This window comes from Cylas formicarius, unplaced genomic scaffold (genome assembly GCF_029955315.1).
Source record: "Cylas formicarius isolate icCylForm1 unplaced genomic scaffold, icCylForm1.1 PGA_scaffold_6__28_contigs__length_40554024, whole genome shotgun sequence".
Taxonomy (NCBI): Eukaryota; Metazoa; Arthropoda; class Insecta; order Coleoptera; family Brentidae; genus Cylas; species Cylas formicarius.
The window spans coordinates 9,679,771-9,692,156 of record NW_026844347.1 but is presented as its reverse complement, the minus strand read 5'-3'; the positions used below and the strand labels follow the sequence as shown (position 1 = coordinate 9,692,156).

Below are 12,386 nucleotides of genomic sequence, written 5' to 3'. Positions count from 1 at the left end.
CAAGTAACACTCGTTTTTGACAAATCGGCAAAAATTGGAAATTTTTATATAATTTCAGAGAGCGTCCTGACTGCCAAATAAAAATATGTTTATGTTTGACAAATTAGTAAACAACTTTGATGGTTGAATTATTGTTGTTATAAGGGTTTTTCGCGAATTTAGCATCAGTGAAAGGAGTGATATGCTTCAAGTATACATTCTAAATAACAAAAGGGCAACCACAGCTCGTCGTAAGTTATTAGACTTTATCCCGAGCTCCGAGGTCCTTCAAAACAGATATTTCCAAGGCTGGCAAAGAAATTTGCAGAAACGGTAACGTATTAAACGCTAAAAAGGTATGCCGGAATCATAATGTTTTAAATGAAGAAAATAAGGCAAACATCAGTTTCCTCTATTACTAGAGTATATGTATATATATATGTATTTCTCGGGGATCAATCCACTTAGTTTTGAAAGAATATAAATATAATGCATTTAAATTTCGTACAACTCAACAGAACAATGTCAAAGAAGGATGCAGTTTGGATTTTTTAAATAGACATAATTAGAATAATAATTTTTTGAAAAACATTTTATGGACTGATGAAAGTTCGTTCACTACAAGAAAGGTTTGTAATAAAGAAAATACGCAATATTGGTTTTTAAATAAATAAAAACCAAGGGGTATCAATCAATCATTGTATGGTGTGGTGTCATAAATAGGTATATTTTGAGCCCGATATTTATAGATCAAAAATTAACTCGAGATCATTATTTGCAACTCTTAGAGCAGCAAATAGAACAATCTATAGAAGATTTGCCACTAAATATATCAGCGCTGATTATGGCAGCAAGACGATGTCCCGCCTCACAATCTTATGCAAGTTAAACATTTTCTTAACATGGAATATCCTAATGGTTGGATAGGGAACGACAAAACTATGGTTTGGCCAGCCAACAGCCCTGACATAACTTTAATAGATTTTTTCTTTTCGGGACACATAAAAAATCACGTGCACAGAACTCCTTGTAATAATGTAGTGGAACTTCGACAAAGGTTTTCAGAGGCAATCAATCAGTTAACAGACAATCCGGAAACGTTACTAAATGGTGATCACAGACAGTATTTAAAATACTAGTATTTAAAATAGTTAAAGAATTTTAACTTTAGTGTGTCTTGTCATTTTTAGTGTTTTTGTTCTGCTTTAATTTGTAAATATTTATGGTTGTTGCAGTCAGTGAGGGGACTATTTGAAATTATATAAAAATTTCCTATTTTTGCCTAATTGTCAAAAACGAGTGGACTAAAATATAAAGTGAGTACCATCATTGTAATCGGAAAAAATGGACAAAAAGATCTAGAGCAGCACGACCGTTAATCTTAGTTCACTGAGATTAAAGGTGTAATAATTTAGTAACTTACAAATAGGTTTTTATTTACATAACTCAATAAAACAGGTGTCTTACTCAGGTACTTGAAATAAATACTATTTACATACGTTTACAGTAATACAAAATATACAACTGACGTCGAGCGTATAACCAGAGCAAAAATCAAGAAGTGCTATAAGAATTAAAAGAAAATGACGATTTACTAATGAAAGGTACCTGAAAAATTAACACACGTTAATCTTCCAGCAAATAATGGCAGCCGAAAACACTTACTTGATTGGACGATGTAGTTGCAAAGTTTCTCGACTGTTCTTTACCTCGATGGTCTGGATAAACATTAGGCAACGGTCCCTAAAACGTAAAAACTATACCAATGCAATGTTGCAAGCGTAACCTGAACCCACCTTGGTAATTTCTGGAAAAATCGTGCTCAGATTGAAGTTGGTCAAAGAAGTGCCCCCCGAATTGACCGACGGTGAAACGTCCGGGTGCTGCAGACCAGATTTAGTTCCTGTCACCGGTGGAAAAGACGGCAACAACGCGCCTCCACTTAGGTCCGTATTCTGTTTGGGATACAGCGGATTTTTGCAAGGGTATGGAGTTGGAGGTAAAAAGGTAGTGTGATGGAAGTCGTCCGGTAAAATGGGAGAATTAATGCTGCCCGGCATAGACAGAAACGGGATATCAAACGCTGGTAAGATATTATCGTTTGGATTCTTTTTCCGCGTCGCTTTTTTGCAATTTCCGGCGTTCAAGATTTTATCCACTTTCGTCGTTTGCTTCCCGCACTCTTTGTATGACTTGTCTTTGCACGCCCCGTTATTTTGAAACACGTTGAAGCTGTCCGTATAGAATTCTTGAACGTTCCCGTCATGCGGAAAGCCCGTCGTCGGCAAATAGGTGGTCGTCAACGTCGAAACGCTCGGGATGAAACTCTTGGTCGTGAAGCTGTTGTTTTGGAACGAAGGCGGTAGATTATGAGGAAATGACGTCGTTTGATAATTTTGATTCTGCTGGATGTAACAACTCGCTTGTGACGCTTGGGAATCCATGGACGGAATGTAAGAGATTATGTTCTCTGGCAAGAAATTGGATACGCTCGTTTTGTGATTGGACTGGGCTTGATGCCCTATCAGCGCCTCCGCAGAGTAACTGCTGGAGACGTTTTTGACGATACTCTTGCTTTGATGTTTCTGGTCGTATGGATCGATTATATTAAAGCTGCCAGCGTTTTTGACTTGATTGTTTTTGCTAGGTTTCTGATAAATCTGCGCGTCTTTCGCGTCTTGTTTGGCCCTTTTACATTTCGGGGTAGTCGACTTTGTTCGGGCGTTGCCGCTGTTCCTCCTAGCCGCCGTTTTGACGGGTGCCGGATCTTTAGAGTGTTCAACTAGCTGGCTTACGGACAAAAAATTCGACTGGTTTATTTGGCTGTCATAATTTACCATTTTCGTTACGCTCTCTTTTCTGTCTTTTGTAACTTTAGGTTCAGGGTATTGGGAAGTGTTCAAAGCCAAATCTCCGACCAGCGTAGGCAAAGAAGACGAAACGAAAGAGTGAGAATGGTCAAGAAATTGTGGAACCTTTGAAGGCGACCAAGAGAATTGGTTTTCGTCGGCGTCCGTTTTTTGGTTGTAGTTAAACTGAGACAGCGGCAGGTCGATGTTCTTCTTCAGGTCGGTAATCGCGTTACTGCTGTGATCCGTAGCCGTATATATCGATGGAGTACCGAAGTACGTAGTGGTCGCTGCAGAGGTGCCACCAAACGAATTGTAATACAAGTTGTGCCCGAAATCACTTTCCTTCGAAAATGGCGGCACGAAATAATCAAACTTACAGTTGGCCGAATTATCCCCGGTCATCCAGTTTATCGGCTTACTTTGCTGGGGCTTTGCTTTCGTCTGGTTATTGGAGTAGGCATTTTTGATCGGTTGAATATTCGAACAATAATTGTTACTCGCGTGCATGTCCGGCTTCCTGTAGTTCGAGCAGTTGTCGTAACATGCGTAATCGCTTTTGGGTTCGTTAGCGGAGACGTTCTTAAAGTAGTTGTTGGGAAAATTCAGATCGGAAGGATAACTATAAGAGCAATTATTGGCGTTGCTATAAAACGCGTTATTATTTTTGTTAGTCTCCACGCTTGCGTAAGAACACCCATTCTTTTGATTGTTATAGTTGGAGGTGAAGTCGTAGGATTTGTTCAAATAATCTTTTGGCTTGGTGTTTTGCATGTGGCCGTCCTTGGTCTTACAGTTGCTTAAAGCCGTCGGCAACAATAAGTTGTTAAAGTTGGAAAAATTATCGATGTCGGTATTGGAATTCAAAGAATGATTGTTAATACTCGCATGTTGAAAATTTATTTGATTTTGATTGCATACGTTTGCGTCCTTTTCAGATCTATATTGAGCGGATAATTTGTGGGGGTCGCCGTAATCGGACGTCGATTGCGGATTACCTTGAACTCGACCATGAAAACTGCCACCTGTTTGACCTTTTACGGAATCATAATTTAGGGGAAACTCGTGAGTTACGTTCGAGTTGCAATTAGACACAGAAATCGTATTAGTGCATTTTGCTGTTTCAAAGTTACTAAACTCGTTCATTTTGGGTTCCTGTTTAGTAGTTTTTACCTTATCAAAAGGTTCTTTCATTCCTGCGGAAGAATCAGGCTTTCTATCCCGAACCAAGCTCGCTTGTGAGGAAACTGCGACTACAGTGTGATTTTCGCAATCATTCAGTGTAGAAATTACGTCTTTTATTGCGTTAGCGTTACTATTACCAACGGAGTTAGTCGACGTGGAATTATAAGAATTGTAAAAGCCGCCGCAAATTTCCTTGCTGGAGAAGAACGAAAAATTATCTATATTTAAAAGGCTAGGCGTAAGATTTTCGGCGTTGCCTTGCTTAGGCTTGGACGAATCCAAAGAGCCTATCTGAAGCAAATTAGGCGTCTCTGACTGACTGTCGCACTGGTTCTCTTCGTCGATAACTTCCGTTACTTTTGCTCCTGTAGAAACAAGCGGGAATGCCAACAAAAAGGCCGCAGTAGGTGATGTCGACTCTGGATTCTGACAACCAGGCGGTACTTGCAAGGAAGCGAAAATATCATTGGAGAGATCCGAATGTGCGAGATTAATATCAATATTTTTAATCCCTTCAGTTGCAGTTTGAGTTGTGGGTGCTTCAATATCGACCGTCTCCATGACTGGAAGGTCTGTATTAAGTTTTTCTTCTTCAACAGTGACAACATTTGATGTTTCTTGCAACGCGGCGTGTTCAGTATTACACATATCTGACATGACATTTTCAATGATCTCTTGTTGGCAGGAAGGCACAGCAGTTACAGTATCTACAAAATTTGATTTATCTTTTGTTTGATCACTGATTTCTTCCGTTTGACTTGTTGAAACTCCGGATTCAGAAGTCGGCAACAATTCACTTGAGCAGTCAATTTTAGAATTCAAATTTGTTTGTTTACTCTCACGACCGACATCCGAAAGAATTGCAGCTTCCAACACAGGTTTAACAATGTTTTCCTGGTCTATTACTTGATTGCTGGGTGCTATACTAGATATGGTACAAGGTGGTTCTACTAAACCGCTACCTTCGCTAGTGGACTCCTCAAGAGAATCATTTTTTGGTCGTTTTATATTAGTTTTTGTATCTAAATCAGATTTTCTTTTCTTTAACTCTTGGTTGTCGCTAGATTTAACTTTATCTTTAACAGTTGTTCCTTTAAAAGACTTTTTTTTTTCTACACCGCTATTTTTTAAATGTTGCACCGAATTATATCTTGAAGTCAGTGCCGGTATGGGGAGTTTTATCACTTGGGTTGTCTGAGTCAACCATGACTTTGGTTTAAGTTTTGGTAAAGAATCTTTCCTAGCCACATTATTTTTGTAGATGACATTTTGACACGTAGTAAGGGACTGGGACACTACGACTTTGTTGCTCGTGTTTGTTGTTGGAAATTTTGACACAATAATTACTGCTGATGAATTATTTTGAATTGGAGTGGTAATTATAGTCGGAGTGGATATTGATTGGGGGTTTTGGTTAATGGGAAAAACAGTTCCATTTGCTAATACCAGTGTTCCGGGACCAAGGCCTTGGACTGGTGCATTTGGGAATATCGATGGCTTAACACTTGGAGTGGCAAGCGGAGCTCGAAGCAGTGTGGAATTTGTCAATACTAAAAAATATGGAAACACTTCATTATATAAAACTCTAGGTAAAAACAAAAAATTTGTTGCTCTTTACATATATATACAAGATGCCCTAATAACTTGACAACAAAAACCTTAGAACAGTTTTTGTTAGTTATTAAATTAAATCTACAAATTTTAATTTGGATATACTCTATAATACAACAAAATAGTTAATCTAATATATTACCTGTTGGTGTTTTTTTCTTTGAGTTTCCTGCTATAATATAACACTGATTATTTACAGGTCCAGGCTGAGAGAGAATAATTACACATTTTTGATTAGGAACTTGGTTAAATTTGCGCCTGCTTTTATAAATAACTGTCTTATTCTTCAAGCTATCCACTAATGTTTTCCTGAGAGGTGAAGTGTCATTGATTTTTGCCTTTTTCTTCCTAGGAGGTGCTCTATTGCGTATAGCAACATTTTCTTCTAAACAAATTTGAGAACATAAATTAAGAATACATACAAAACAACAACGAAAATGTATCCTTACTTTCAATATCTGCTTTTTCCTGCAAAAATTTTGCTTGTTGCGGTGTGATTTTGTTTGACAACTTTGGCAACCGCTTCTTGATGGTGCCATATCCAGCGGGAATTTTGATTCCAGCATCATTAATAACTTTACTCAAAAATCCATTTCTTAAATGAAGTTTTTTAATTCTTGATTCAAATTTTGTAATAATTTCAACTAAAATATTGGACTGTTACTGTTAGAAGTCAAATACAACAAACAGATGAACAAAACAGTGTTAAACCTTTTACTTTTGCAAATAACAACAGACTACCCTACTCCAAATCTATATCCCTCTATAACTGAAAACATGTTGCAGTGCTTAGTAATTAATTGCTGATCCATACATAACTTATATAGTATTTACATATTAAATAAGTTCTACCTTTGGTGTCATCTTTTTCACTTTCGGACGATAAAATTTTCTTCACCTTTTCATCCAAATCCTTTATAGTGGATATGGCATTTTCAATAATAACAATTTTAGAAAGTTTTACTGAAGGATCAAAACAAGGCAGAACTTTATTTAGATTATTGAAAGCTTCATTTAAACGATGTCTTCGATTTTTTTCCCATTTAATTTTGCTACGAACAGAAAATTAAATTTTGTCTAATAAAATTTAAAAATACTAACCTTTCTTTTTCTTTCGGCATACCTATCGATAAATTAGCTGGACAAAATTCAACATATTTACGTAAGCTATTTTCAATAAAATATTGAACATGCCATACAAATTTTCAAACCGTATCCACAATTATTCCAACTTTTAATAAAATGTGGAATGCAAATAAACTATAGAATAGTATATATAAATTAACATAAAAGTTATCTATACAAATAAGATCATAGATCACTAGATTAGTATGTTCGATTGTTCAGCAAAAACTAGTAACAGCGCGCATCATCAGATTTTTAGATATTTCTAAACACGGCCCACAAAGAATAAGTAAAAATAATAAGAAAATCTGTGGCGATCGTACAAAAAAAAAAGGTTTTAATACATTACATTACACGCTGCAGATACTTTCAATATATATATTTAAAGGGCATAACTTAGCTATAGTTCAAGTAATAATAATAATAAGTTCAAATTGTTTTAATGCAATTCTAATAATCACAAGAAGGAACGTGGAAGAAGTCTTACTATATGAATTTTGTTTGAAAGAATGAAGTTATGTTAAATGGCCGAACGATCTTAGTAACAAACCCAATAGAAGAAAAAAGAACGTATTTTATTTGAAATATGACCGAACGATGCTGCTACGCTTGCCCAATAGAAGTAATTAATAAGGCACTTTAAAATGTGTAACATTAACATAAAACAAAATATATTTCATTGTAAAATAACACACTGTTGGTTATGATTTCATATTGTACTGAAGATCGACATGGATACAGCATTAAGTTTTCTCCATACAACTCTGATTGTTTAATCGTTGCAACTAGTCGGGACTTTGGATTCGCTGGAGAAGGTTCTTTATTTATTCTAAATATCGACAATGAGGGATCTATTGCTAAAGAATATTTAAAATTGCACTGGTCAGATGGACTTTTCGATGTGGTTTGGTCCGAGTCGAATATTGCAATAATAGTTAGTTGCTCTGGTGATGGAACTTTGCAATTATGGAATCTTCAAGCTCCTAATGTAAAACCTATCATCTACAGTGAACATAAAACAGAAATTTATTCCGTTGATTGGAGCAAATGCCGACAAGAGAATAAATTTTTGAGTGCTTCTTGGGATAATACAATTAAACTATGGGATCCAAACAGACTCAATTCCTTGCACACATTTTTTAAGCATTCCAACATAGTTTACACTGCATTGTTTTCTCCTCACATCTCAAATTGCTTTGCGTCCGCATCAGCAGATGGAACTTTAAACATTTGGAATTGTTTAGATGCTGTGAATCCTATTTCAGTTCAAGCTCATAATGCAGAAATCTTATGTTGCGATTGGTGCAAATTTGATCATAATCTCATAGCTACTGGTGCAAGTGATGGTCTTATTCGAGGATGGGATATAAGACAAATAACACAACCTGTATTTCAGTGGAAGGCAAGTTTATGTCCCATAAAAAGAATACAATTTTCACCCCATTGCTTAAATGTATTAGCATCAGTTGGTTATGATTTCAATACTAAAATATGGGATTTAAATCAAAATTGTAAAGCACTGGAAATTTTCTCTCATCACTCGGAATTTGTATATGGATTAGATTGGAATATACACAGGAAGGGTCAAATCGCAGATTGTGCATGGGATAGCTTTGTAAAAGTTTTTACCCTTAATTGTTTAAGTAATATATAAAATGCTATATTATAAAAATCTAACACATATACAAGTGGCGAAGGTACTCCTGAATGTTAGAAAGCACTTGCAATAAAATTTTGATAAATTTTTTCCTATACTTTTATTGGAAGATTTTATATACCTTCTCTTAAATCTAAGTCCTCAGATATTTCATTTTGTATTTCAAATCATTTAAAAAGTATATGGCATAAACTATTAAGACATATTGTGTAGCAACATTCGCTTGTTTGCAATTATATATTTGAAAAAACAAGAGGGAATCATAATTGCAAATAAGTGCAACAGGAATAATTAAAATACTTGTAATTTTACCCCTTCATTAATGACAATGTCCTCCTGGTGTAATATATCTCCATGGAGATTTAATTACTTATTCAGTTGGTAGTCACAGATTAGAGACATAAGTGGGAGATTTATATTCTAGTTAGAAGGTTTCACATTTTCTCTAAATCTGGTATGTGGATTTGAGAACTTACCCACTTGTAAAAAGAAGATTGCTTGTTATATATTTTTGTTATATCTATTGCACTTAATTAATTTTTGATAACGAAATATTATTGATAAGTGCTTTACAATATAGCAATGATAGTACTAAATTAGAAACATTGCCGATATTTTGTGTGCGAATTACAGAAATATCTGGCAGTTTAGCAGATTTACTTACTTGCACTCCTAATGTCGAACAATATCGTGGTAATAGGATCATGTATGATCGATTTTGTAAGGTATGGATAGAACCTGATTTTTTCACATGTAATGCTTACGTTCTTCTCGATAGCTATACTCCCCGCCTTCCACAGCCAGGCGAAACTGTTCATGGCACAAAATTTGTCACCAATTTTGGCGGTAAGGGCGCCAATCAGTGTGTCGCAGCAGCTAAGTTAGGAGGGAAAACCACATTAGTGGCTAGAGTTTGTTTCAAGGTCCCTTGTTCTCTTAATTGATGGACCACTAAATCACTTTATAGGTTGGAGGTGATATTTGGGGTAGCAAATATGTAGAACATCTTAAAAGTGCGGGTTTGAATACAGGATATATCAAAATTACTGAAAATCATAGTACAGGAATTGCACAAATAAGTGTGGCGGATAATGGGGAAAACCAGATAGTAATAGTCAGCGGTGCCAATAGTCAACTTAATGAATTGGATGTTAAGGAAGCCAGGGATGTAATAAGTTCAGCTGCTGTTGTGGTGTTGCAACTCGAAACCCCTGTCAATGTAGCTTTAAAGGCGCTCCAGTATTCTAAGGGTGTAAGTATTAAATTTAAACAACAAACTGAAATTTTAAGATTTAAACTTTAGATTTCTATACTGAATGGAGCCCCTGCTTTGTCACACTATGATCCATCCCTTTTGAAATTACCAACTATATTTTGCGTTAATGAATCGGAAGCATCAGTTTTTACAGGTTTGCCTGTAACCAATGTAGAGTAATTAGCATAATGATCTATTTTAATTAAGAATTAAGAGCTTTTTTACAGGGAAGCAGAAGTAGTTGCGCTAGATCTGTTGGCTAAAGGGTGCCGCAGTGTACTTATCACTTTAGGTCCTGAAGGAGCACTATATATAAATAGTGAAAGAAAATATTTTCGAGCCCATGCACCAAAGGTCAGAAGCATTGACACGACAGGGGCTGGCGATGCATTTATCGGCGCTCTGGCATATTTTTTATCAAGCAATAATGCTATAAGCATTGAAAATGCCATAACAGCAGCGTGTTTTGTAGCTGCGGATTCTGTTACCAAACCAGGAACACAGAATAGTTTTCCAGGGCCAGAAATACTTCATGATTGTATACAATTATTTAACTGATTTTTTTAAAATACAATCCAATCAAATCTAGCTTATATGCTCATCCACTATATTGCACTTGCGAAAACTTCCTAATCTCCAATGTCTGCAACTTGGGCGAATCATAGTAATCTTGGGTATGCTAAGATGTACTTTGCTTCTTAGAACACAGTTAAGCAAGTTCGCCATCGCCACTCGCCCATTATCGACGAGTTTTTTCTTTTGCTTACAGACTAACATAAAAAAGCTATTAACATTTGTTCTCAGCTTGCAAAAAAAAGGACTTTGGCCGATAACAAAAAACGGTCAGCCCCGCTTCCACCTTGGACCATTCTGGCCCATTCTGCCGTTATTCGGCGTGGAGGGGAAAAACAGCTGGGCCGGCAATGATTAGACACTTTAAAACCTCCACAAAACACTTAGGGAACAAAAACCACACAATTCAAATCGATTTCACAACTTATGCGACGATTACAAAGGATTCTGTGGGGAAAGAGCGGAGGTTAAACAGTCATGAGCAATGCTCACTATAGAATCCAAACCTGCTTAGATGTTGATACTAATCTAAAAAAATTGCCAGCACGATTTTGCGACTCGTGGTCATAGAAGGTAAGAAGAAGAACCAAAAGTAAAAAGGGTATTAACAAAAAATAATATCTTCAAGTTTCATGCATTATTTGAATGTTTCTTGGCTTTTAATGCAATCCATTTTATGTGAAAAGAAAATTGTTATAACAGAACAACATAACTAATTGACAAATCTTCCATTGAGCTACGTAATACGTACATCTCCCTTTGCGGCTGTAAAGGGTAAACGAAAAAATAAGAGAGAAAGCTGTTTAAGATTCACATTTCTGTACTCTTTGATGTTTCATGTGGTCAATGTCCATGGCATAGATAAATTTCTTAGGCCGTAGATGAGAAACATAAGCGGTTTTAGGTTCATTTATATTTAACGGGTAGCAAACTAAAAATGAATTGGATACAAATAAGTATTTAAAGTTTTGGTAGTTTTGTGGTTTATTCTTAAGAATTAATTGACACACACAGTGTACAATTTTATATCACAAATATTTGTTTATTTCTTGTATGTCAATAACTACTTCCATGATTCTTTACCACTCCTGCAAAACACAAAAGATTTGTATACCAAACAAAGACAAAATGCTCGGCTAACATTTTTTTGGAGAAGACTTGGTATAACGGCGATTTTTTCGAATGGCAACAAGAAACCAATTACCTGTTAAACACGAGGAGCATAGCATGGAGGTTAGTAGTTTTTTCAAATCAAATTGCCATAGGAAATGTTTTTGGATATTTTCATTTTTGTCAAAATTGAAAGTTTTTTTATAAAAAATGGAATGTTACAATTCTTCAGAATGTGTAAGTTTATTTTGCAAAATTTAAAACACAACTTGTAACATAGCCAACAATTTGTAATATAACGCACGCCCCAAATTTAATTTTTGGTCTAGACCCTTTCAGAGGTTTTTCGGTGCTTCATTTGCATGGAAAAACTCCGCGATGCTCATCTATGTCCTCACTGTTCTAAATTGTGCTGTTATGTGTGCATAAGAAGGTGGCTTACTGAACAAAGATCTCAATGTCCACATTGTCGAGCATCTCTACATTTGCATGAGTTAGTTAACTGTCGCTGGGTTGAGGAAGTGACCCAACAATTAGACACACTGCAAGCTAATAGTCTAAACACTTCCAGGGCAGATGAAGGTGAAAAAGACAGGTGAGCATAATCATTAACATTTTTGCATCATATCTGTTCAGAGGACAATACTTAGACAAAAATTGGATGTTTTACAGAAAATATGCACCCATAGAGGTGAACCAATCTAGGGTTAGTTTGAGTAGAATATAAAGTCAATTGAAGGTTTTCTTCAACTAATAGTTATTCTAAAATATTCTCAAGATGTTTCTTGTTACATATGTTTAGAAAGGTGCTCTTTGTGTTTATAAAGCAGAAACATATTTATGTTACTGACACCAAAATTTAAGATAGGTCTGGCTTCAATGGGCAGAAGGAACTGTGATCTGTGGTACATGGTATGGCTAATATGTATTTAGAGGGGTTTTTATTACAGAAAATTTACAAAAGATATTGAATCTGAAAAGTAGTAGTGGTTACTGGTGAAAAGCTTTTATTAAAAATGAATGAAACAAACTGTGAAATTCC

The 12,386-nt window shown here is 35.8% G+C and overlaps 3 protein-coding genes across 9 annotated transcripts in view; 2 read left to right on the top strand and 1 right to left on the bottom strand.

Annotated features, from left to right (window-relative positions):
• Window positions 1–1,307: 1,307 nt before the first annotated feature.
• On the bottom strand, window positions 1,308–6,893 carry LOC132702861 (uncharacterized). Its single transcript, XM_060671699.1, has 7 exons — window positions 6,726–6,893; window positions 6,477–6,676; window positions 6,074–6,268; window positions 5,767–6,009; window positions 1,776–5,563; window positions 1,645–1,722; window positions 1,308–1,587 (listed from the first exon to the last, which is right to left on the bottom strand). The coding sequence occupies exons 1-7, from the start codon at window positions 6,743–6,745 to the stop codon at window positions 1,534–1,536; spliced, it is 4,578 nt and encodes a 1,525-aa protein (XP_060527682.1). The 5' UTR covers window positions 6,746–6,893; the 3' UTR covers window positions 1,308–1,533.
• Window positions 6,894–7,345: 452 nt separating this feature from the next.
• LOC132702864 (peroxisomal targeting signal 2 receptor) lies at window positions 7,346–8,538 on the top strand. Its single transcript, XM_060671706.1, has one exon. It carries the CDS (start codon window positions 7,453–7,455, stop codon window positions 8,401–8,403), a length of 951 nt encoding a protein of 316 aa, XP_060527689.1. The 5' UTR covers window positions 7,346–7,452; the 3' UTR covers window positions 8,404–8,538.
• A 242-nt stretch (window positions 8,539–8,780) lies between these two features.
• The window catches only part of LOC132702862 (E3 ubiquitin-protein ligase TRIM37-like), a 31,016-nt gene continuing 27,410 nt past the window's right edge, over window positions 8,781–12,386 (top strand). For 2 of the 7 annotated variants that reach the window (XM_060671701.1, XM_060671700.1), the window contains exons 1-2: window positions 10,896–11,467; window positions 11,674–11,939. In XM_060671701.1, coding sequence (XP_060527684.1) covers window positions 11,417–11,467; window positions 11,674–11,939 — 317 coding nt within the window. In that variant the 5' untranslated portion in view covers window positions 10,896–11,416. Of the gene's footprint in view, window positions 9,132–9,184; window positions 9,318–9,373; window positions 9,659–9,709; window positions 9,838–9,888; window positions 11,582–11,673; window positions 11,940–12,386 lie in introns of those variants that run through there. The other 5 variants (XR_009618978.1, XM_060671705.1, XM_060671702.1 and 2 more) reach the window with 5 other exon arrangements.

Coding starts and splice junctions, on each gene's coding strand:
- LOC132702861 (XM_060671699.1), bottom strand. CDS start 6,745: ATGCCGAAAGAAAAAGAAAG. Junction 6,010..6,073: donor GGAAAAAGCAGATATTGAAA/GTAAGGATACAT, acceptor AAATTTGTTTAG/AAGAAAATGTTGCTATACGC. Junction 5,564..5,766: donor AAAGAAAAAAACACCAACAG/GTAATATATTAG, acceptor CATATTTTTTAG/TATTGACAAATTCCACACTG.
- LOC132702864 (XM_060671706.1), top strand. CDS start 7,453: ATGATTTCATATTGTACTGAAGATCGACATGGATACAGCATTAAGTTT.